The sequence below is a fragment of the Haliotis rubra genome, unplaced genomic scaffold, assembly GCF_003918875.1.
Source record: "Haliotis rubra isolate DU_JTF1 unplaced genomic scaffold, ASM391887v1 Scf819, whole genome shotgun sequence".
NCBI lineage: Eukaryota > Metazoa > Mollusca > Gastropoda > Lepetellida > Haliotidae > Haliotis > Haliotis rubra.
The window spans coordinates 18,839-42,475 of record NW_025767545.1 but is presented as its reverse complement, the minus strand read 5'-3'; the positions used below and the strand labels follow the sequence as shown (position 1 = coordinate 42,475).

The 23,637-nt window shown below is 41.5% G+C and overlaps 1 protein-coding gene and 1 long non-coding RNA gene across 3 annotated transcripts in view; both read left to right on the top strand.

The window, feature by feature from the left end:
• LOC124261948 overlaps positions 1-23,637 on the top strand; it is a 60,282-nt gene that overhangs the window by 33,104 nt on the left and 3,541 nt on the right. The window contains exons 2-7 of one of the 2 annotated variants that reach the window (XM_046696309.1): positions 15,707-15,859; positions 17,391-17,470; positions 19,561-19,699; positions 21,246-21,377; positions 21,647-21,664; positions 22,398-22,618. In XM_046696309.1, coding sequence (XP_046552265.1) covers positions 15,707-15,859; positions 17,391-17,470; positions 19,561-19,699; positions 21,246-21,377; positions 21,647-21,664; positions 22,398-22,618 — 743 coding nt within the window. The remainder of the gene's footprint in view (positions 1-15,706; positions 15,860-17,390; positions 17,471-19,560; positions 19,700-21,245; positions 21,378-21,646; positions 21,665-22,397; positions 22,619-23,637) is intronic. The other variant, XM_046696312.1, reaches the window with a different exon arrangement.
• Positions 79-3,927, top strand: LOC124261957. The gene is made up of 4 exons (XR_006894478.1): positions 79-124; positions 2,056-2,221; positions 3,302-3,346; positions 3,810-3,927. It is a non-coding gene; the product is annotated as an uncharacterized LOC124261957 (long non-coding RNA).

The window sequence follows — 23,637 nt, the reverse complement described above, 5'->3', positions numbered from 1 at the left end:
TAAGGGTTTTGATAACTAACTTTATTTTCAAAGTGATGTTATGTGTAGGAAACTTAATTTCTGTTTTATTTTTTCAAGGATTCGAGAGAGACCCACAATGACTGCCACACGGACAACAGTCAACGTAAGGGCATATCTAGCAAGTCCTGAAACTCTGGAACCGGTTACAAACATCAGCCTTGGTGTTCCTGTCAGACTGGTGGTCACGCTTCCTGAAAGTTTGTTAGGTTATATTTCCAGGAACAAACACTGGTCCCATGTCAGAGCTGTAATACAATAGTCGTCTTTTCTGAACGACTGCTTCAGGGAGGCGTTTCTACTGCCGTGTTGCTTGCAGTAACTGTTCTGTAAATGTGACTAACACCATCATGCCTGCACTAAGCAGCTGTTGACAAGTTTGTTGTAACATGCATCTTAATATGCAGGGACAGAGGAAATGTCTCCAACAGCAGCACAGGTTCGGAGTGGTAAATATGCCCTTTACTGTTCGTTTGTATTTCCCCACGATACGACAGGATGGTCATGTTTATCTATTGTTCAACTGACTGACTGACTGAGTTTAGTTTCACGCCGCTTTTAGCAATATTCCAGCAATATCACTGCGGGGGACACCAGAAATGGGCTTAACACATTGTGCCCATGTGGGGAATCGAACCCGGGCCTTCAGCGTGACGAGCCAACGCTTTAACCACTAGGCTACCCCACCGCCCCATCTATTGTTCAAGATACTGACTGATATTAGTTCAGTTGCTGTTCATCTCTGCATCCTTCATTTGAACTCGTATATCTTCATATAACAGGGGATGATGTTGTCAATCCGTTCTTCTACCCTCGGGCCTGTCAAGGCCTGGGAAGGTTTCTTTTCAACTGACCGACTCATATGGGTCAGTATCAGGTCACCCTATAAATCTCCTCTTTCTCCTGTCATTTAATGAAAATGCTGTTTCGGGGCATTCGTTATAAGAAAATGTTACCTGTAATTTGACTCCCAGGAAACTACAGCTAGCGAAACACTAATTTATATTCCTTAAAATGTGAGCAAATATCTCAAACGTTCTCATTAACATCTCCCATGAATAGCCCCATGACGATCCGGTTAGATTTGGTTTTCAGCAACGCATGCTTGTCGAAAGAGCTTTAACACAGGATCTGATTGTCAGACATGCTGACTTGGTTGATGCATGCTATAGCATCCCGATTGAGCAGATGAATATTCATGAGGTAAATCATCAAATGTTCTGGTCCAGACACAATAATTTACAGACTGACATCTGATAAGTTGGGATTGTGGCTTTAATCTTGACATCATCTTTGATGTCCATACATTCCTTCAGTCGTTAACATGCACGTCTTCTTTGAGTAAACAATGCCATTAGAGAGTGGACAACATGTCATATTTGGAATTACACTTTCTTAGTAAAGTGTAGATTCTGGTACATTTATAAGACCCATAATCCCAGTACATGTATAACATATGTTACATGGTCGTCCACTTGTATGAAACTACTGGACGGACGAAACTGTTGACATCAAATCAAAAGCTTGAAGTTCCCAGAACACGGCGATTTAGTTTGGTGGAAGAAATCACGATCGTCACTTGTTTCAACATTGGTTTCACAAATTGTACAGAAACTCATGTGTTATTCAAGAGTGCAAGAGACAATGCACCTTTTCTGTCGCAAGATTTTATGCATCTTCAGACATGTTCAAGATATTTTTATGGATTAAACTTCTTTTTAATTTCTCTCACGACGTTTCGAGACCATTCCAGGTCCCTTCATCAGGTGAACTGGCAGTTAGGACTATGACGTCGTCACTATGACGTCATAACTGAGTTATGACGTCACAATGCAAGTGACATCACAGTACACTATGGAGAGTAATTAAAAAGAAGTTTAATCCATAAAAATATCTTGGACATTAATGTACAACTTCTAAATGCCACTGAAAGACATCTTCAGACATGTTAAGAAGAACGTAAAGAACTGTGGTGCAGTGTTCAGTGAAGACATGCTCCCTGTTTCCATATCACATTATTATAATTTTCTGTTTCAGCTGTCCTCCAAATAGAAACAAAATCGGGTTTGGAAGTATGACGAAGGTCTCTGGGGTGACCCAGTCGAACATGTTTCCCCTTTTCCTACTCTGGGGCTACACTGAAGTGGTATTCAGTTGCACTCTTGCAGTACCCAGATTCAACCGATTTGAATATTATACATCAGTTAGTATTGTTCTTCTTTACAGTTGTAGTGAAGTGGGCGAGTCAGTGTTGTTGTACTTCACAGACAGCAATATTCAAGCTCAATGTGTGCGTGGAGGGCGAGCTGGCTAAGGCGCCAGGCTAGTGATCCAGCGAGCATGAGGTGCCGGGATCGGGCCCATCTGTGACTGGGTGTAAAAACCTTGGAGTCAACTTTGTGTGCAGACTCTTTCAGTGTTGTCACAACCCCTAGGGTACAGTACACAATCCTGTGCACTTAAAAGGACCCACGAATCCGTTGGTATATGACCAAATGATGGCCACATGAATACGTGCAAACACCTAGTTGCGGGTGCAGCAGCGTGCAGTAAACTTGGACAAAATACTATGACTATATGTCCCAGTCCACCCAGCTGTGAATGGGTACCTCGTAAGGATGATAAAGCCGCATTAACTCCGTGCGCCTTGTGGCTCTCCAGGGAGTTCTCAAGGGAGCTGAGATTGATAATAAGATGTGCCGTTGAGATTGAAATCCAATGATCGAGGGAAAAAATACCAGCGCCTCGAGCATGCACTAGTGCGAGGATATGTGCGCTATATAGGTATCCAATAGTAATAAAAATAATAATCACCGAAACTGGTAATTACCTTTATGGGAAATGCAAACCGGTGGATGATGAACGTGAGAACAGGCACCATGCCACACACCAAGAAACGTCATCCTTGCTGATGGGGAAATATGCTCTTTGTGTGGCCTGTTAATGAGACTTCCGCTAAGTGTTTCCGTTCACTAGATATATGGTAAATATCAATGTGGTGGAGTGTATTTACCCTCATTACAGAGATAGTGTGAGCGGTACACACACTAACACAACTGCCTAGATCACCCACACTTCACATTGTGGTACCGAGTTCACCGCTAAAAGGTATAATGCATCCAAAACATGGTGTTCATTCTTTAAGTTTGTGTGTGTGCGTGTGTGTGTCCTTGGGATGGTATCAGACTGGTTCTAGTGTGGTTGTGCGTGCATGTGCGCGTGTGTATGTGTAGTATTTAATAGAGAGGTCACGAGTTATTTACATGATTTCTTTATTTCACAGAATTGTTCCTGGTAGCAAACATACATTGAAAGTTCAGCTGCAAAGGTGCGTGTAGCATGAGAACATACAAACCAATTATTGCACACTTGAGTTCGGTAATATGTAAGCTGATGCTGATAATATCACGCTGAACATTACGAGTGTGGAAGGGTTTCTGACATTCTGACAGTCATACAATCACATTATCATAGGATCTCATAACACAGGAGAATGTGTTAAGCAATATCAGTCAAGGAAGTTTCCGTAATGAATTCCAGCAAGTTTGCCAGGCAGGAAGTCTTATCACCAGGGAAGGGTGTATAATGAAACATCAACTACGATCAGACAATATGAAATGACCGTGGAAAGTGAGGACAATCAGTGCTCGATGGTTCGAAGACTGGGGAAGGCGAGATTCACTGAATAGCACTAAACACCTTTCATCACAATCTTGATATGTCTAAGGTGTTAGAAATATGTACATTATTTTACATTTTTGGTATTCTATCATCAAATGTATTTATTGCAGATGAAAACATCCCATCAAAGGCATCGAGTTCCGATGTCACCGTCAAGATGACACAGCAGAAGTAAAAGCGCCGCAAATTTTCTCTTCACATCTTAATGACAAATAAAGTTCACTTGGAATAAACAGTGTGCCTCTGTACATGGGACGGTTCCTATTGTCTCTACTTCAAGTTACTCTTTGAGGGTCATTCTCATTTATCCAGCACCTTTTGTTTTAGGGTCCCAGTTCACTGGAGCGAGATAATCCCCTACAACAAAAGGTGCGCTTTTTATTTTCTTCCCTATGATAATAGCAATATGATAATCGTATATTTTAATTTAATCGGCAAGCATGTTATAAGCCTTTTGGGTAATCTATGTTCTGCATACACAATATCTAAACTGTACCTATACCTACATGCGTTTTAAACTCTATGTTCTATACACGTACATCAAATGTGTTCAAAGCAAACTGAGTAACTCTTGCTGTAACATTTCTGTATAGTTGCTTATAGCAGCTCAACACTACCACCCAAACGTACCTTAATGGTCTTGATGGCGTCTTTCGGTCTTTCTAATACCATCTTCGTCATGCTTGCGGTTTTGACCCAGATGATGTAGAGGGCATCATAGGAAATGAAAACTACAAAATGTATTTCAAATAGGCCCGTATGGAGCAACAGACGTATCCAAGGCAACAAACCTGATCTTTTACGTTTTGATAAAAACAATGGAATTATTTATCATTTGACAGTAATGTGATTAAAAGCTAGAATTAATGGATGTCATTTTCTATATTTTCATGGACAAGACGTTCCGGAATATATTCTTACTCCCTCATGAGGTGAATGAAAGACTGGGAAACAGACAGCTCTATGTGAAATAACAACGGTGATAAGATAACAAGGGAAGCCAGCAGTTAATTAGCACTAAACTGATAAGGTGGACAAGAGGAAGCCAGGCATTGATAATCCAGGCATGAATGATGAGGTAACAATGGTGGCCTTTAAAAAGGGAAAGGAAAACTAATGGAAGCCAGAATTTAATCCACGCCTAATTAGTAATGTGACTGATCATATTTCAGGAAAAGCATGGCTAATATCAAGAACTGACTTACAACAATATACGTTTGCATCCAAGTACCAACTCGTCTCTCCATCATTCCTGGTGCCTTAGGTTGTTTTATAACCTCCCTGAGCTCTTGACTGACATTAAGAGAGTATCCGGTGGTGCTACCAGGAGCACAGCCCTTCTGATACTCTGGGTAACGCAGAAGGATGCAGTGTTTGGGAATATTCCAGTATTATCACAGCGGGGAGCATCAGAAATGGGCGTCACATACCCATGTGGGGAAGTGAACCCGGCTCTTCGGCGTGACCAGCGAACGCTTTGACCACACCGCCCCATACATTGAGGGAAATATATATGTCCCAGATATCAGTTTCTTCAGTCTGTGGAGATGATGTGTACAATGATCAGACTGCTTAAGAATAGGGGCACTCAAAATGGAAAGGTGAAATGGATGTCAAATCTCAGATTCTGGAAATATTTTTTAATGCTCGAAACCAATATGCTTATTTATTAGGTCTGTTTTGCTGGATGCTTATATTCACACCCCTAGTTTACATAGACGACGAGGAGAATAGCCGCAGAGTTCCAGATTACGTTTCATTATCAACATATGGTCAAACATGACCGTGTAGTAGTGAGTTTGGAAACGGGAGACTGCATACCTACCCTTAGTCGTCAGTCAGTTGTACAGTGACATTTCCATCTGGAGATGCAGCTTGACAGCTCCGAGGCTGAAAGAACGGATTGACGATGTCATCCCCTGGAACAAGAAGATATTCTAAAATATGGAGAAAGACGACGCGTGTCTTCAAGTTCATAGGTGTGTTTTCCAAATCTCTCTGAACCTGTCCTGCCTTTGGATATCTTTCCCTGGTTGAGTTTTTATCTACTAACCAGGTTGAATACCACAACCATATTGTCAACAGTGACTGAGGGCAGGTCTTATGGCAGCTAGGTACATCTATCCGAAAGGTCAGCGAATAATGGTCGTTATTGGTATTCACCTCACTGCAGCCATAGACTATATCTTTCTGGTCGTATTAACAGCAACAGTTAGCAGTTAGGGCAGATAGCACTCCTTCATAACATGAAACGAGTTAAGCCTTGGAATAACAATGTTATGTCCGGAGACCGACCCTAGTCTGTGTGGCAGCTGTAACGGTCCGCTCTCGAATCCTGAAACATGTAAGCTGAATCAAAGCTTCATTCACTATAACACTATGTACCCCACGCATTCAAATTGGTTTATTTCGTATGGACTATGATATAACACCTTCTCTCCACAAAATCAAACATTAACAACAACAACAAAAACACAAGAAATCCCAACAAAAAGCATTCAGCAAACACACGGGGGGCCACTCACATAAGTGGGATCGTACGGAAACAAAGTGGAACATAATTATATATCTTCAGACACATTTTCTCTACGCACTTGGCAGTTACAAAAAATACATACTCCTCCACCCCTACTCTGCCAATGTCATCAACTTGCGACAGATCACACACGAGTTGAACTTCGTCATCTTCAAACCACACCACGCCACTTTTCTTCTGATGTCTGAAGGTCCATTTCAGTATACCCGTTCCAACCTTGTGTTGTATGAACACAAAAATAACCACAATGAAAATACGCCTTCAGAGTTTTCCTCTTGCCTTTTCAGTTTATGGTTTTTTTCATTGATCGAGCAGCAGAATAATATGGGCGTTAGAGTTAGCTCATTTGGAGACACACACACACGCACGCACGCACGCACACACCTGATTTGAAGGTACAGTATACCCTGGATATAATGCCACCGTTTGTCCAGGAGAAAATATGGCATTATATCCTGGGTGGCATAATAGGCAGGTGAGACTGCTAGTGGCCCTATGCAATCAACAAAGTGAGTGAGCTGATGTCTCCTGTAATGAACATTAAATGACTGGATAATTCCAGCATCTAGGAACTGCAGGTGACTTGTTCTTGTAGGTGTCAGGAAGTGTATTGCCACATGTGTTATCCAATCAGGGATTACAACATTAATGAGTTTGGTCAATTAATTTGAGTCATGTCAATTAACCAATTAAGGTATGTATACTACCTGCAGCCAGTGTAATTGGCATTATATATTGGCCTTTGTTCCAAATACCTTTTGCGAAAGGCATTATATCCAGTTTGGCATTATGACCAGGGACATTATAACCATAGTGCACTGTATGTGCTTTACACTACGTTCTTACTGTTTCTACAGGACAATCCGATTCCCAAACTCCCGACACGTTCCGAATCTGTACATGTAAACCACGATAGCTAAACTTTCTTTTGTCACATCTGGGACTGATCTCCCCTTCAGCATTCACGGCTCCGAAGTTCGAGAAACGGATGCCTTTCTGGTCCAAGATAAGGTTCAAAGAATAGCCTTCCCGTTCTTTCATACAGTAGAAGGACACTGCAACCACACAATGAAAACATGCAATGTAATACCTCACCATGACAAATCAGGATATCACAGTACTTTCATGAGTGAGTGATTTCGGTTTGTCGTCTCTGTTACATTACCGCGTGTCTGTTTATTGTCGGAGGGAAGCCCGAGATAAAGCACGTCTGAGCGGGTTACCACTTCGGTGGAAACCATCAGCACGGGCGTTGAGCTCACAGAGCTAAACATCTAATCGAGCCAAAGACGGGCTCCAGTCGCCGATCAAACGTTCCAGGTTTAGGAGAACTGACCCACACGTGGCCTCGCCGTGGACATTATGATGACTTATTTGCCAGTAAATTACATGAAAATTCACGTCTATTATCAGTAAGTATGTTTCTAGTTTTAAGCAGATCATGTGGACCACTTTCATTCGAAATGTTAACCCTTAAAATATGTTTCTCCTGTCGTGATTTCACTAAGCATATATGCATCTTGTCATGTTCATATTTGAGCATGCAAAGTTATTCGTCTAGAATGTATCTTTATACACGTATTTACCAATAACTGTAGAAAAGAACTTGCTGTGAACTGATCGTATTGAATCTAGAGAATTAATAAAACTTGAGTTGGATAAAACATATTCTTACCTTCAGGTTTGTCTATGCCTGGAAAATAAACGTAAGTCTCGGTATAAATGTGGACCATAGTTTGGAGCATCAAGTACAATTTCAAGTACCATTTCATAATGTATGTATTTAAAATCCAATAATAATAGACTTGAAGACTGTCATTTGTATTTCTCACAATTGATATGGACGTCCGTTTTATCTTCATGTTTTGTGTTCATCCCACCCAGTCCTTGACCAGGGACATGGCGAAAGGTTGGACACATATACATTCTCTGGGGCTTTACCTTCAATAACTGAACAGTTGTCAGATGTCTGAACTACGAGACACCTAAACATAACATAAACCTATCTAATGCTTTGTAAAACAAATCTATTTCTCAAACGTTTTTTCCCTAACATGAGAACATTGGAAGCTGTGTATATCTTCACAACAGTCGTAATTCAAAACCATCTGATTGGTACTTCCGGGTCATCAATCACTTGATTGTCCGGTTTGTTGACAGACCACCGTGGCATGGTAGGAACATTGCTGTGTGGTGTCAGGCAAAACAGTCGGTTGGACTGGACATTCTTACCCGTTTCAAGAACACCTGGTGTCATCACTGATTATCAGTCATCCATTCCTATTTTTGCAGAACTATTTTTCGGACGGACTTTGTTTCGACTGATAGTCCAACATGGGTATTCGTTTTCACTGAATTTCTCTATTTCATCTATTTATGTTCAGCTATCAAATACGGAGCACAGAATCAAATCAATTTTTCAACAAATGTAAATGTTCTTAAATAATTAATAAATGGGTAAGAAAGGTAGTATTTACTTGTCACTCACGTCTTCCACACATGTGTCCGGTCCATCCCAGTACACATCCGTACATTTCTGTACACCATTAATTCCAATGGTTGAACCAGATATGACTTGCGCCGTTCAGCAATTTAAACTGTAGCGAAATATGTAATACAAAGTTGAAATTGCTGGCATTTACTACTCACGTTTATCACATTTGTCACCAGCCCAACCCAGCTCACACCCCTACGTCAGTTCCATTACAGATATAGCCCTGCACAGCGTCATGAGGCCATTGGGATGGTCCGTGGGGGAATGTCTCAACAACAAGTGGCTGCACATTTCCACTGCCACCGGAACACCATTTCTGCACTGGTGAGACGCAACCAGAACACAAATGACGTCATCGATCGGCCACGTTCTGGACAGTCTACGTGCAACAACGCCAAGACAGGACAGATGGATAAGGGTGACCCATCTTAGCCACAGATATCAGACTGCAATGATGACTGCCCGGACCATCCCAGGACTTCGCCGTATCCACCCCAACACAGTTCGACAACGTTTACGTCATCACGGGATCAGACCACGACGTCCCGCCATACGGCCTATCCTGACACAACGTCATCGACAAGCTCGCCGAATGTGGTGCCGAAATCATGTCCTCAGACCCTTGTTTTGGTGGAGAAATGTTGTTTTTACAGATGAGTCCAGGTTTAACATTTCCCATAGTGATGGACGTCAACGTGCCTATAGACGCGTGGGAGAACGTTATGCACAGGCCTGTGTCTTGGAGAGGAATCGCTTTGGTGGTGATTCCGTGATGATTTGGGGTGGAATATCAGCACGCCAAAGAACTCCTTTGGTGATTGTTCAGGGCAACTTAACTGGTGTGGGCTACAGGGATCAGATTCTTCGACCTGTGGCGATTCCTTTTCTGCAACGTCATGGCCCTGGGTTAACATTCCAACAGGACAATGCCCGCCCTCATACGGCAATGGATTCCTTGCAACACCACAACGTTGACTTACTGCCTTGGCCTGCAAATTCACCGGATCTCTCCCCGATAGAACATGTTTGGGACGAGATGGATCGACGTCTACGCCGTCTTCCTCATCTGCCAGATAACGTCCTTGACCTTGCAACAGAACTTGGGAGCATCTGGCGTGACATCCCACAAGCCTTCCTTGCACGTTTGATAGGCTCTATGCGTCGTCGATACACTGCTGTTCTCAATGCCGACGGTGGACGTACCCGTTATTGAGCTTGTGACATGGTCGTTTGACCCCTGTCCCGCTTGTGGACTCGTGACGTCATTGTGATTGACTTTTCAATTGAAATTCTCCCGACTTGTTATGGTCTCATGATCCCTTCATTACAGTTTATACGTACCTTTGACATTGTTATCGTACTTATCAACTGGGATAATATTTTGACAATGTACATTTTCTTTATGTGCCTAGTATAGTTAATTCTTTAATTACTTTGGTGACGAACTTTCTTTCTCACCTTAGAATTCTCGTTCCACTGAAATATTTCGTATTGGGGATGTAAGCCAATCCATGCGTGCGTGTGGTGGCGGGCAAGGCCTAGAAAATGGAACAATTATCAAATGAAAACTGTACGTAATTAGGAACACATATTTGAACAACGTCAGAGAAGACTCATGTTTCTTCTACTTGAGGGTAAGTTCATGTGGGATGTATAGTAACGAGCAGAAAAAATGCGACAAAAATATTTATTCTGTAGACTCGATCCTACTATAAAAATGCCGAAACACATTGTTTTGACGGAGGGTTAGGGACAGAGCGACAGGCTGGATCGGGACGTCGAGCTACTCTTGGGGCAAATGACAGACGATGTATCGCGCGTCTCGCGGCGGCGTACCCAAACTGGTCTGCGAAACAGCTTGCTGTGAAGGCGTCAAGTCAACGAGTGAGTGAGTGAGTTGAGTTTTACGCCGCGCTCAGCAATATTCCAGCTATATGGCGGCGGTCTGTAAATAATCGAGTCTGGACCAGACAATCCAGTGATCAACAGCATGAGCATCGATCTGCGCAATGGGGAACCGATGACATGTGTCAACCAAGTCAGTGAGCCTGACCACCCGATCCCGTTAGTCGCCTTTTACGACAAGCATAGTCGCCTTTTATAGCAAGCATGGGTTGCTGAAGGGCTATTCTAATAGACCCGGACCTTCACGGGTCGTCAAGTCAACGAACCCCTAAGCATCAGAATGGACAATCAGAAGATCTTTAAAGCAATCTGGATATGTGAAAGTGACGAAGAAAGTTCCATTGATGACAACAGCACATATGGAGAAAAGGCTCGAGTGGAAATGCAGGGTACAGACTTTTCAAATGTGATTTTTACGGGCGAATCAAAGTTTCAGTTTTATAGGAGCACAAGAAAGGTGGTCAAGAGGTGGACGTAGCTGAAAAATGGTTCCGAAGTTCTCACCCAGTGTCATGGTTTGGGGTGGTATAGGCAAACTCGGGGTAACGCCGCTGCTAACTATTACAGGAAGGATGGATTCACACAAGTACTGTCAACTTATACAAGAAGGCATAGTGGAATCCCATAAAGGACAGACTGGAATACCTTTCAAACTTTTACAGGATAATGCACCTGTACACAAGTCAAGACACACCTGTAACTGGTTTGAAACGAGTTACGTGACCTTACAGAAATTTCCAGTGGCATCACCAGACCTGAACCCAATTGAAACTGTTTTGCAGATTATGAAGGACAAATTAGAAAAGTTGGAACCGAAGAGTGTCGCTGAGTGGTCTCATCTCATCACTCAAATATGTGTGGACCTACCCCAGGACTACATAGACAATTTGATTGACAGCATGGGACGCCGTATTCAGTAGTGCATGGAGAGAAACGGTGGACAGACAGACTATTGACTTGCATAAATGTAAACTTCAATATCCAGAGTGGATGTATGAAAAATATAACTGAATTTATCAGTAAATAAATTTTGAAACTACGTCTGTGAAAAGACGCATTTCTTCTGCTCTTTTCTACATGTACCACCCGAGTGAAGTTCCAAAGAGAACATGGCTAAAAAGCAACATATCAAGGGCTTGGGGGGACATGTTTATACCACTCGGGGGTGGTTTATAGTAAACAAATGTGTCCAACGACCAAAGGTATCAGGTCTTCTCAATCCTTCCATGCATCCATGAATTAATTTTAGGTTTTCAATTTCAGAGATTTCAAATTACTAAAACACTCCACCACAGCAACTAGTGTATCGGCCTGACCACTGCAGATTAATAGAAAAAGTTCCTCCTCCGGTATTGATTGTCAAGTTGCATTCTGAAATTAGGAAGGTGGTTGGCTACAAAATACAGACACCACAGCAATATGTGCAAATCAAGCTTGAGCGGAGAATGCGGTTCAAGTTGACAACAAGGATGATGACTTTTTCTGCGCCTCAATCACGGACTGTGAAATCGAACTGTCGGCGTCCAGATGAACGGTGTGTCCAGATGAGCGGTATAGAAAAAAAACCTAGCAATCTTGCTCTGTCACCAGCCTGGCTATGTAGTCTATACTGGCTTCCTATGCATCTGCTACACAATTCTAATACATCTTCAATATGCAAATCAAATATGATGTTCAGCTCATTACAGCGAGATCAACATAAAGCATAGGACTTTATCACAGGATTTTACTTCTTGTTTATTACACGTTTCGGTGTAGATAACTGCGCCGTTTTTAAGCTTAACGTCTTTCTATGTAAAAAAACAAGAGGCTGTTACTCCATAAAGTCCTATGCGTGAGTCATTATTGTTTCACCAGCTTCTGGAATGCAGATCAAACAAAAAAGGATAATCGGATTTATGTTTTTCAGATTACGATAAAAATGCAGCAGAGAGGGTTCGGGTGATCCTGGCAGAGTCAGGCTTGAAAGGCTCATTGTCAGCTCAGGGCCCTTGCCCCCTCTACACGCATCCCAGACACTGAATAGGACTTCTCCCAGGAAACGCTGCCTAGTCGAACCAACAAAGAACTTTCCTGAGAATATGAAGACTCCCCAACACTCGCCTCAGTTGTCTGCATTACCCAGAAAGTCAGAAGGGCTGTGCTCCTGGTGGAGAACCCGGGCACACTCTCTTGATCTGCTATGAGAGATCGTGAGGTAACAAAACAAGGGCACCAAGAATAATGGGGAGTCTGACGACAGTGTACTTAGGATGCAAGCGAGACATTTCAACGGTTATTATCAGTAGTATTTCTGCATATCAAGCAAGCATCCTAATCTAAGCACTATTCTCATCTCACACTGCATCAATCATTATCGTCAATAGCATAACAATAGTAGAATGGTGCCACTGTGGCAGATAGTTCTGATGTGTTTCCAGTCTAGAGGTAAGCTACCTGTAAGAATATACTTCTACATTGAATGATCAAGTTTATCGGTGTTACATTCAGATGATACAAAACTCCACATTCAAAACACAACCCCAATGTCCTTACTGTTCACTGACTTTTTAGATAGTTAACGAGTCTGCAGAATCTGTGTGGCGATAATGACGTCAACTCTCCATATTAAGTCTCATTTCAATATACCTTCGACGACTTTGTTCTCTTCTTTGTTGTCAATCACGGCAAGTGAAGCAGAAAAGCGTCGTTCACATCTTCCAGACGCAGTATTCCGGTCAACATGTTCATTAAGTAGCTTGTAGCACTTCTCATTCGCTCTCCAGACGCAGTATTCCGGTCAACATGTTCATTAAGTAGCTTGTAGCACTTCTCATTCGCTCTGGACCATTCCTCGGGATAATCTGGTAAAAGGAACACGACCTCCCATGACACTGTGCTGTTCTCACAGGGCTGCTATATATGTGAATGTATCGTCTCCAAGTGGCTTACACAAACTCCACCATTTTCAAACATACATATACCCCCCTTTAAAAGTTTAGACTCACTAGTGTACATGTAGCCACTTACTTCAGTCAGCTGTTCTAAACTAGATTTTACAAAATATTCCATACTGCTTAAAGTTACTGTTTGCACATGAACTGATGTATTGTAAAACATATTCGTAACATTGAAAAGATTAATGTCACATGAATTCAATAAATGATAAAAATCTGTGAAAATTGGCGAATTCTTAACAAAACTTTACACCAAAACGCAGGTGTTTCCATGCACGATATTTGAACATGTTTTTCAGCAATTTGATGCATGATCCTCGTGCAATTCATCTGCATAAAGTTTTCAGCTGGTTCCCCTAAGTTAGTGGAGAAATTCATCTTCGATATAACCACAAACCATATATAAATAATATATAGTGAGTGTTTTAAGTGAGTCTAAACTTTTGATGGGTTGTATATGAACAAATTTACAACCGTTTTCAAACAAGATTAGTTCAAATATTGCTTGTGGATAAATAAGGGATGTTTAGTACTCTTCTCGATCATTAAATATCTGAAACTATTACTATCTGCTTCATTTCTCCAATTTTCGGGCCAAGTAAATAAGTCCAGATAAGGCTGACAGGCAAATAACACCTAATTCATACCTTGATATCTCCCACGGTATACAGCGTTGGTTATATAGGCGAAGCAAGTGATCAGAGTAAGCAACTGCATTTCTGTCCAAACCTCCAAACAGTGTGCTAAACTAACGTGTATCGTTGGCTGGTCACAGATTCAGAGCATCAGCCGGATGCAGATAATGGCTTTCATGGAGTCAGGGTTAATATCCAGACGTGAAAGTGGATTTGAACATATTACGGATTATTAGCATTCTCACAATTAGGTCTTGTAAACCTTTTAGAAAGTTCATGAAGTCTATATCATTGAATATACGAGGTACACTGTCAATGGATACCAGTAGGTCATATATACTCAGAACAATAAGTTAAGCGCCACCGGTTTAAAAAAGGAAGTTCTTCGATTATATGAAACTCAGATTGATTTCTTGATACCTGAGATGCAAACAAAATGACACATCTTTGTTTGACAACGATTTGTTTACTCAACAAAATTCACAACGTCATGACGTCAATTGGATGATTGCATTTTTATGGACATTGTAACCACGAATGAAAACAATGTGTTTTGTATCAATTTGTCAGTGTGAAACACTATTCCCATCGGTTACATCCAGGTCATTATTTTAAACTTTCCGCACTTGAGAAGATATTTAACCATTCTACAGTCAATAGCGTGTGTAGGATCCGTGAGAATTAATGACTACATTAACCCTTCTCGACATGCTACGTATCAGTCTCTGCGGCATTGTCCTATTTCCTCATAGTTCCATGGAGAAAGGAAAAACATCAGCCAAGCATGTAAACAACTTAGTATCCTCTCATGAACGTTTGTTCTCGTTTGTTTCATCTATCTTCTCTATTTATATGACCTACTGACAGCCTTTGACAGTGTACCTCACATATTCACGGATGTGAACTTCACGAACTTACTAAAAGGTTTCCAAGACCTAACTGCGATAAGGCTAACAATCTGTAATATGTTCAAATCCGTTTTCACATCCTGATATTAACCCTGACTCCATGAAAGCCATTATCTGCATCCGGTTGATGCTCTGAATCTGTGACCGACCAACGATACACGTTAGTCTAGCACACTGTTTGGAGGTTTGGACAGAAATGCAGTTGCTTACTCTGATCACTTTGCTAGCCTCCATAGCCCATGCTGTACACTGTGGGAGATATCAAGGTATGAAAAAGGTGTTATTTGCCTGCCAACTTTAACCTGACTTATTTGTAATGCTTCATTTACTTTGCACGGAAAATGGCGAAATGAAGCACTCGCGTCTGATAGCAATAATTTCAGATATTTAATGATCGGGAAGAGTACTAAACATCGCCTAATTATCCATCAAACACTATTTGAACTAAGCTTATTGTTCAATTTGAAATGGTTCCTAGTTATGTTTGAAAACCGTTGAATTTTACGAACGTTACCTGGAGACCGTACATGTACGTGTATAGCAGCCTTGTGGGTACAGCACAATGTCATGGCAGGCCTTGTTCCTTTTACCAGAATGTCCCGAGGACTGGACAAGGGCGAATGAGAAGTGCTACAAGTTTCTTAATGAACATGTTGACCGGGATTATGCGTCTGGAACATGCAAACATCGCTTTTCTGCTTCACTTGCCGTGATTGACAACAAAGAAGAGAACAAAGTCGTTGAAGGTATATTGAAATGAGTTTATGACGTCATTATCGCCAAACACACAGATTCTGCAGACTTGTTAACTATGTAAGAAGTCAGTTACCACTAAGGACATAGGGGGGTTGCGTGTTCAATGTGTAGTTATGTAATTTCTCTGAATGTAACACCGTTAAACTTGATGATGTAATGTAGAAGTATAATTACTGCAGGTACCATAACTCTACATTGGAAACAACCCGTGAATGTCCGGGTAAGAATATTGATCATCAGTAACCCATGCTTGTCGTAAGAGGCGACTAATTGGATCGGGTGGTCAGGCTCGCTGACTTGGTTGACACATGTCATCTGTTCCGAATTGCACAGATTGATGCTCATGCTGTTGATCAGTGGATTATCAGGTCCAAACTCGATTATTTACAGACCGCCGCCATATAGCTGGTATATTGCTGAGTGAGGCGTAAAACTAAACTCACTCACTCGCTCGCTCTATTGGAAACACATCAGACCTATCTGCCACACTGGCACCACTCTACTATTGTATGCTATTGATGATAATGATTGAAGTGGTGTGAGACGAGAATAGTGCTGACAATAGGATGTATGTTTGATATAAAGAAAACAATTATAATACAGATCACAATCTCGCTGTTTTGGTTTGATCTACTTTCTAGAAGCTGGTGAGACAGTTATAGACTTAACCATTGGACTTTATGGATAAGAACTTTTTGTGGTTTACATAGAGTGATGTTAAACTTAAAAACGGTGCAAGAATCTACACCGAAACATCGCTCAACAAGAAGTTAAGTCCTGTGATAAAGTCCGATGCCTTATGATGATCTCGCTGTAATGAGCCGGATATCATATTTTATTTGCTTATTGAAGATGCTTTAGAATTGTGTAGCAGATGCATCGGAAGCCAGTATAGACTAGTTAGCGAGACAAATGATAGAGCAAGCCTCGCAAGGATTTTTTCTATACCGCAAAAAACATGTAATATATATTACACCGTTCATCTGGACGCCGACAGTAAGATTTCACAGTCCGTGATTGAGGCGCAGAAAATGTCATCCTCCATGTTGTCAGCTTGAACTGCATTCTCAGCACAAGCTTGATTTGCACATATTGCTGTGGTGTCTGTATTTTGTAGTCAACAACCTTCCTAATTTCAGAATGCCACTTGACAATTAATACCGGAAGATGTACTTTTTCTATGAATCTGCAGTGGTCAGGCCGATCCATTAGTTGCTTTAGCAGGAGAGTTTTAGTAATTTGAAACCTCTGATTGCCAAATAGTCTACTACGAAACATGAAACAGAATGCTGGATTCATGGTATGATTGAGAAGACCTGATATCTTGGGTCGTTGGACACATTTGTAAATTATAAAGCCACTCTCGAGTGGTACACACATGTCCTCCATGGCTCGGGTGGTACATATATCCCCCACAAACATAGCCTCCAGTTATAGAAACATGAAGCTACTCTGACGTTGTTCAAATACGTGTTCCTAATTACATACAGTTTTCATTTGAAACTAATTTCCTTTTTCTAGATCTTGTCCACGGTCACAGGCACGCATGGATTGGTTTACATCGCAGATACGGACCGTTTCAGTGGAATGAGGATTCTAGGGTGAGAAAGAAAGTTCATAACAAAAGTAATCTAAACACTTAGGAGATAAACGTACTGTGTTCGGAAATTAGATGAATGTTAGACCGAACTGATAGTCTCTAAATTTCATTTGAAGCGGAACGCGTAGCGTGAGGTGTTGTGTGCCGTGTTACTGTACCCCCCTGGCCACACTATAATGGAATCGTCTGACCTACTTATTTTCTTGGAAGTAGACAGTTACGCAACAGTTTGAAATGGCGGACGAGCCAGCGTTTACATTTTGCGAAAGGTTGAAATTCGAAGTGACAGTGGAAAATACTTGGGCCAAATACTTGACTGACTTTCGAATCTGAACCCTGCAGAATCGAAGAATAGATCCTTTTCTGATCGACCTACGACCTGTAACTCATCAAAGACTGTTGATTTTTATGACCGGCGAGTGTCGATCATGATTTCACATAACTGCCTCCACCCCGGCATGTGACGAAAGAGTGACAGTGCTGCTTTGTGTACATGGGATTTCTTGGAACATTGGGACTGGATTGTGGCCAAGTTTTTTTCAAAGTATACGAACATGACAGCCTTGCAGGGAAGGTGGCAGAGAGCGGAATTCTCATGGTTCAGTTTTTGATTTTTTGAACGATGCAACGAGACAGGATGGAGTATGAATGGCATAAATTTTGTTTTTCGCCTGACCGTTATCTTGCGAATTTTCCATTCTAAACGGAAACAAATATACCATTTACCAGGTAGGTAAATGTTTACGAACATTTTGCTGCACAAATAGGGATTTGTTGGGGCTGTGTATTGTAATTGAGTTTGAATATTTTTTATAATAGAAGGTAATAATTATGATAGTTCCCCAATAATTGAGGAGGAGAAATCGTATAATTATATTCTTCGAGTTTTAATAAATGTTTTATCAACCTTTCCATCACGTCTGTTGTGTTGATATTAGTCATGTTGTGGCCAAGCTGAGGTAGTGCGGCAGTGATGTATACGTGCGCAGTGAAGCGCCGTGAAATCAGACGCATTGTCAATCCAAAATTGATACCGTCTGATTTTATTGACTAACCAATCAAATTCGAGCATTTCACGTAGCCATGGAATAATGTACTAGTTTGATTTCAATACATCTCACTGTAAACTGCCAAAATTGTAGAGACACTGAAGACATTGATGAATATATATTGTCACAACATGTTCGGCGTTGTGACAGAAGCGGGATGAGCGGCTAGCTCTTCATTATTGACTTCGTGTGTTTAAAATCTTCCTTTAAACAAACCTACACCACATGATCCTGATGCAAAACATAACTGTCTTTCCTCTACTAAGCGCTGATAGATTTGTTCGTGGTTGTCTAACGCTGCAGCAATATGGCGAGTTTGACGACATGATCCTTTGAGCCGTCTCTAGTGGCAAACATGGGTTCTGAAAACCAATTCTAACACTCACAGGGATATGCTTACGAACCAAAATGCAGATAATCCGGCTTCGATAAGTGAGTCAGCTAAATGTGAGGCATCAGTTACCAAAAAAAACAACCATGAGTGAATTTAGTTTCTTACGCTGCTTTTAGCAATATTCCAGCAGTTTCACGGCGCGGGACACCATAAATGGGCTTCACACATTCTACCCATGTGAGGAATCGAGCCAGGGTCTTTAGTGTGACGAGTGAACGCTTAACGACTAGGCTACCCCACCTCCCTAAAAATCATGAGTGCGGCAATTCCCTATTTGCCTATTTGCTAAACCTGATATTTGATTTCAAACAAACAATTGACTGGCTTTTGCATGTTTTGTAAAGGGACCCATTGTTTGGGCAACAAACGCTTACCTTTTCGTGAACACCTGGTGACCTCACCTACAGACGCTTTTGATATAGTCAGAATCGACAATTTTTGGCAGAGATTCTTTATGAACATATAAAATAGCGTTTTGTCGTGTATATTTCATTAAACGTTCCCGCAGATAGATAGAAAAAAGACGGAAGGATGGATGGGTAGGTAGGTTGGTAGGTAGGTAAATGATGGTTGGATGGAAATATAGACAAGCAGGTAAATAACTACATATCAATGCACAAAAGAACTCACTGTCATGATGTATTTTAGTTGCAGGTCAAATATGTTAACTGGCTGGGTGCTTCTCGACGATACTTGAAGAAGTGCGCAAGGATCCGCGGCTATGATGGCTTTTGGGTGCCTTCCTATTGCTCGGACGACTCCCCTTATGTATGCTGGAAAAAAACTGGTAAGGATCTTACGTCTGTGTGGTTCGAAGCATCAGGGGTATTCAAACCAGAACAGAACAAATAAGAGCTACTTTAAGGTCCATGAAGTGTCAATACTGTATTTGTCTTAAAGAGAATTACGGAACCAGTTTTCTTGACAGAGGTACCAACGTGCACAAAACACAACACAATAAGTGAATACATAATCAGTGTGTTAGACAGCCTCAGAATGATTAATATACGATCAGTACAAATGTTTACTATCAGTTAATAGAGTATGTGTATAACCAATTATTAGAGTGTGTTTACAATCAATTATAGAAGTACATATACGTGAAGAACATTACGTAAACATGACGAGATACATTGCACAAGATACACACTACGTTAGTCAAGGAACATCCTCCAAGGAAGTAATGCAACAGTTTTTATATGGTCGAATACAGCATACCGTGCACACTCTAATGCATTACCCGAGATTTGCCACAATCTATTTGCAGCAGTAGAACGAAGATATACACACAAGTTTGACATGTTCAGTTACCAAAATGACATACAGGTATTGTCAAGGATAATGGAAAACTGTCAACATGTGGCCACCGGGATGTCAGGTATACAGCTAGTCAATACGTGAGGTGGCTACCGGGAGGTAGGGTATACAGCTACTCTGTGTGTGAGGTGGCCACCGGGAGGTAGGGTATACAGCTACTCTGTATGTGAGGTGGCTACCGGGAGGTAGGGTATACAGCTACTCTGTATGTGAGGTGGCTACCGGGAGGTAGGGTATACAGCTACTCTGTACGTGAGGTGGCTACCGGGAGGTAGGGTATACAGCTACTCTGTACGTGAGGTGGCTACCGGGAGGTAGGGTATACAGCTACTCTGTACGTGAGGTGGCCACCGGGAGGTAGAGTATACAGCTACTCTGTACGTGAGGTGGCTACAGGGAGGTAGGGTATACAGCTACTCTGTATGTGAGGTGGCTATTAGGAGGTAGGGTATACAGCTACTCTGTACGTGAGGTGGCTACCGGGAGGTAGGGTATACAGCTACACTGTACGTGAGGTGGCCACCGGGAGGTAGGGTATACAGCTACTCTGTACGTGAGGTGGCTACCGGGAGGTAGGGTATACAGCTACTCTGTACGTGAGGTGGCTACCGGGAGGTAGGGTATACAGCTACTCTGTACGTGAGGTGGCTACAGGGAGGTAGGGTATACAGATACTCTGTATGTGAGGTGGCTACCGGGAGGTAGGGTATACAGCTACTCTGTACGTGAGGTGGCTACCGGGAGGTAGGGTATACAGCTACTCTGTACGTGAGGTGGCTACCGGGAGGTAGAGTATACAGCTACTCTGTATGTGAGGTGGCTACAGGGAGGTAGGGTATACAGCTACTCTGTACTAGATGTGGCCGCCCGTACTAGTAAACTTTTTAATGCATCTCTTTCTTACACAACATTTCTTTAAAAGTAACATACAATATTTTTTTGCGTACAAGTTTCATGTCACATTAATGTTACAGCTGGGAAATCTACACGTGAAACTGCGATACTGTATATTTCAGACTGTGAACCTGGCTGGACTGGAGACGATTGCAACAGCCAGTGTCACTGCTATCTGGGTTTTGCCTGTAATGGAACTGAATCTTGTCCGTATGGGTGTGAGCTGGGATGGGCTGGTCACAAATGTGACAGACGTAAGTAGTAAATACTTACATGTTCAACTTTGTATTACATATTCGGCAACATTGTAATTGCTGAACGGTGTTAGGCCTAGTTGGTCAACCACGGGAATTAACGGTGTACAGACACGTATAAAAGTATGTATAATTGTCTCTTTTCACAACCGCCCAGCAATTTGTCGGGGAGAAAGATTGTTTGGGAACACCACAAAGAAAAGGGCTATCAGATCATTATCAGATGCTGTGCACAAGATTGTTATATTTGGACTACTTCTATTTTTCAGGACTAGATAAACCTACAGGTAACAATGCCTTTTCTTCTATTCATTTGATTTTGTTCAGTACAATTGCATGTAGGAAGGTACTGTCGTGTATAATGGAAGTGACACTAAACCAACAGCGTGGTTGAATGCATGTGTACAATGAAATCAGAAAAGCAGTGCAGATATTAAGGATGAATAAAATATGAACATATTTTATTTTATTATTTTTGGAATAATCCTATTGAAACTCGAAGTCATGTGAGGGTACGTGTATATATACTTTAATGCACTGATGATTGATTGGCACACAAGTCTTAATACAGTCTCCGGGGGAACGACCGGGCCAGACGTCCAAAGTGCCGTAATTAGCTGTCCGGGCTAAATGATTTTACCGGCAGCTCAAAAGGGTATAATCTGAGTAAGTGAGTGAGTTTAGTTTTTAGCAATATTCCAGCAATATTAAGGTGGGGAAATGGGCTTCACACATTGCATCAATGTGGGGAATTGAACCCGGGTCATCGGCGTGACGTGCGCACGCTTAACCGCTGAGCTACCCAACTGCTCCTATATTCTGAGACTTGGGTTACTTCGAGGTATTCAGCTGACACCCTTGATAAAACTGGAGTACTGTTCATATCGATGCTAAACCCAATTCACTCACTCACTCAAAGTCCTCAGAATCAGGGTTATATGATATCCATGGTGTTTTATAGCATGTTTATGTCCTGTAGACGGGGAGTATACACAATATGTTTACATCACCTGATTTCAGTGTCCTTCTACTGCATGAAAGAAAAAGAAGGCTACTCTCTGGTTGTTTCCTTCGACACGAAAGGGGTTCACTTCACGAATATCGGAGCCGTGAACGCTGAAGGGGAGGTCAGCCCAAAGTGTGACAAGAAAACATTTGTCTGGCTCGATGGGGAATTGCGTTTAAAAGTTCAGATTCAAAACACATCGGGAGTTTGGGAATCGGATTGTCCCACAGAAACGGTAAGAATGTAGGATATATCCGAGTCCTCTGATTGTAAGTGTACGTGTTTGCACACAGGACATGTACAGGAGTGAGTGAGTGAGTTAAGATTTAAAGTCACATCGGCAATATTTCAGCCATATCGTGACTAAAACTAGTTCTAAATTTATAATACATACATAGAATAAATAAAACCCTGTCAACGAAGGACAGTAAAACCACTAGATTATCACAGATTGAGTTAAAACTAGCTAGCATATATCTTTAAAAGTAGAAAACTATTTTGGGACAATACAATGTAAAATTGGGCTATAAATCGCCAACAACTGAAGTTAGATCACCATACTAGGGACCATTGGGACTTACAGTGCCTTTGCTACCTGCATGGACCCTAGTTGGATTTACACCATCCCTTCAGCCGCTGGCGATTGTAGGACATCTTTAGCCGAAAGTTAAAGGAACAAATATACTACGTTTAAAAATCGGGTACGCAAAAATTTAACTTTGAAAGTTTTGGGGCTTACGTACCCTCTCAGGAGGACAATAATTTTACAATACTTCAACCCCCTTTGAGGGTACAACCACTAACAATCTCAGTCACTAATTCAAACTACCAATAATAACATATATATCTATTTACAAATACATGTACAGGAAGCTAAGTATAAATGTTGGATATCAGTAGTGTAGATACGAACAACATATCGATTTGTCAGATGAATGAAATACGTTTCACCACAGTGGACTGCCGGACCTTAGTCCCTTTTCTATTTTTTCCACATTGAGCTGATCATGTTCATGTTCACTTTCTAAATGATATAACATATTCTGACCTCATTGTCTGTGTAAATAATGATATAACATATTCTGACCTCATTGTCTGTGTAAATAATGATATCCAGAAATCGGATCTAAAACATATGTAAGGTTTCTATCGGCCCCCTGCAAGTACAAATCTTACTCTGTTGCCGAGCAATGAGAAACCATAGATGAAATGGCAAAATCAAAATCTTACGATATCTATTAGGCATTTTCTTAG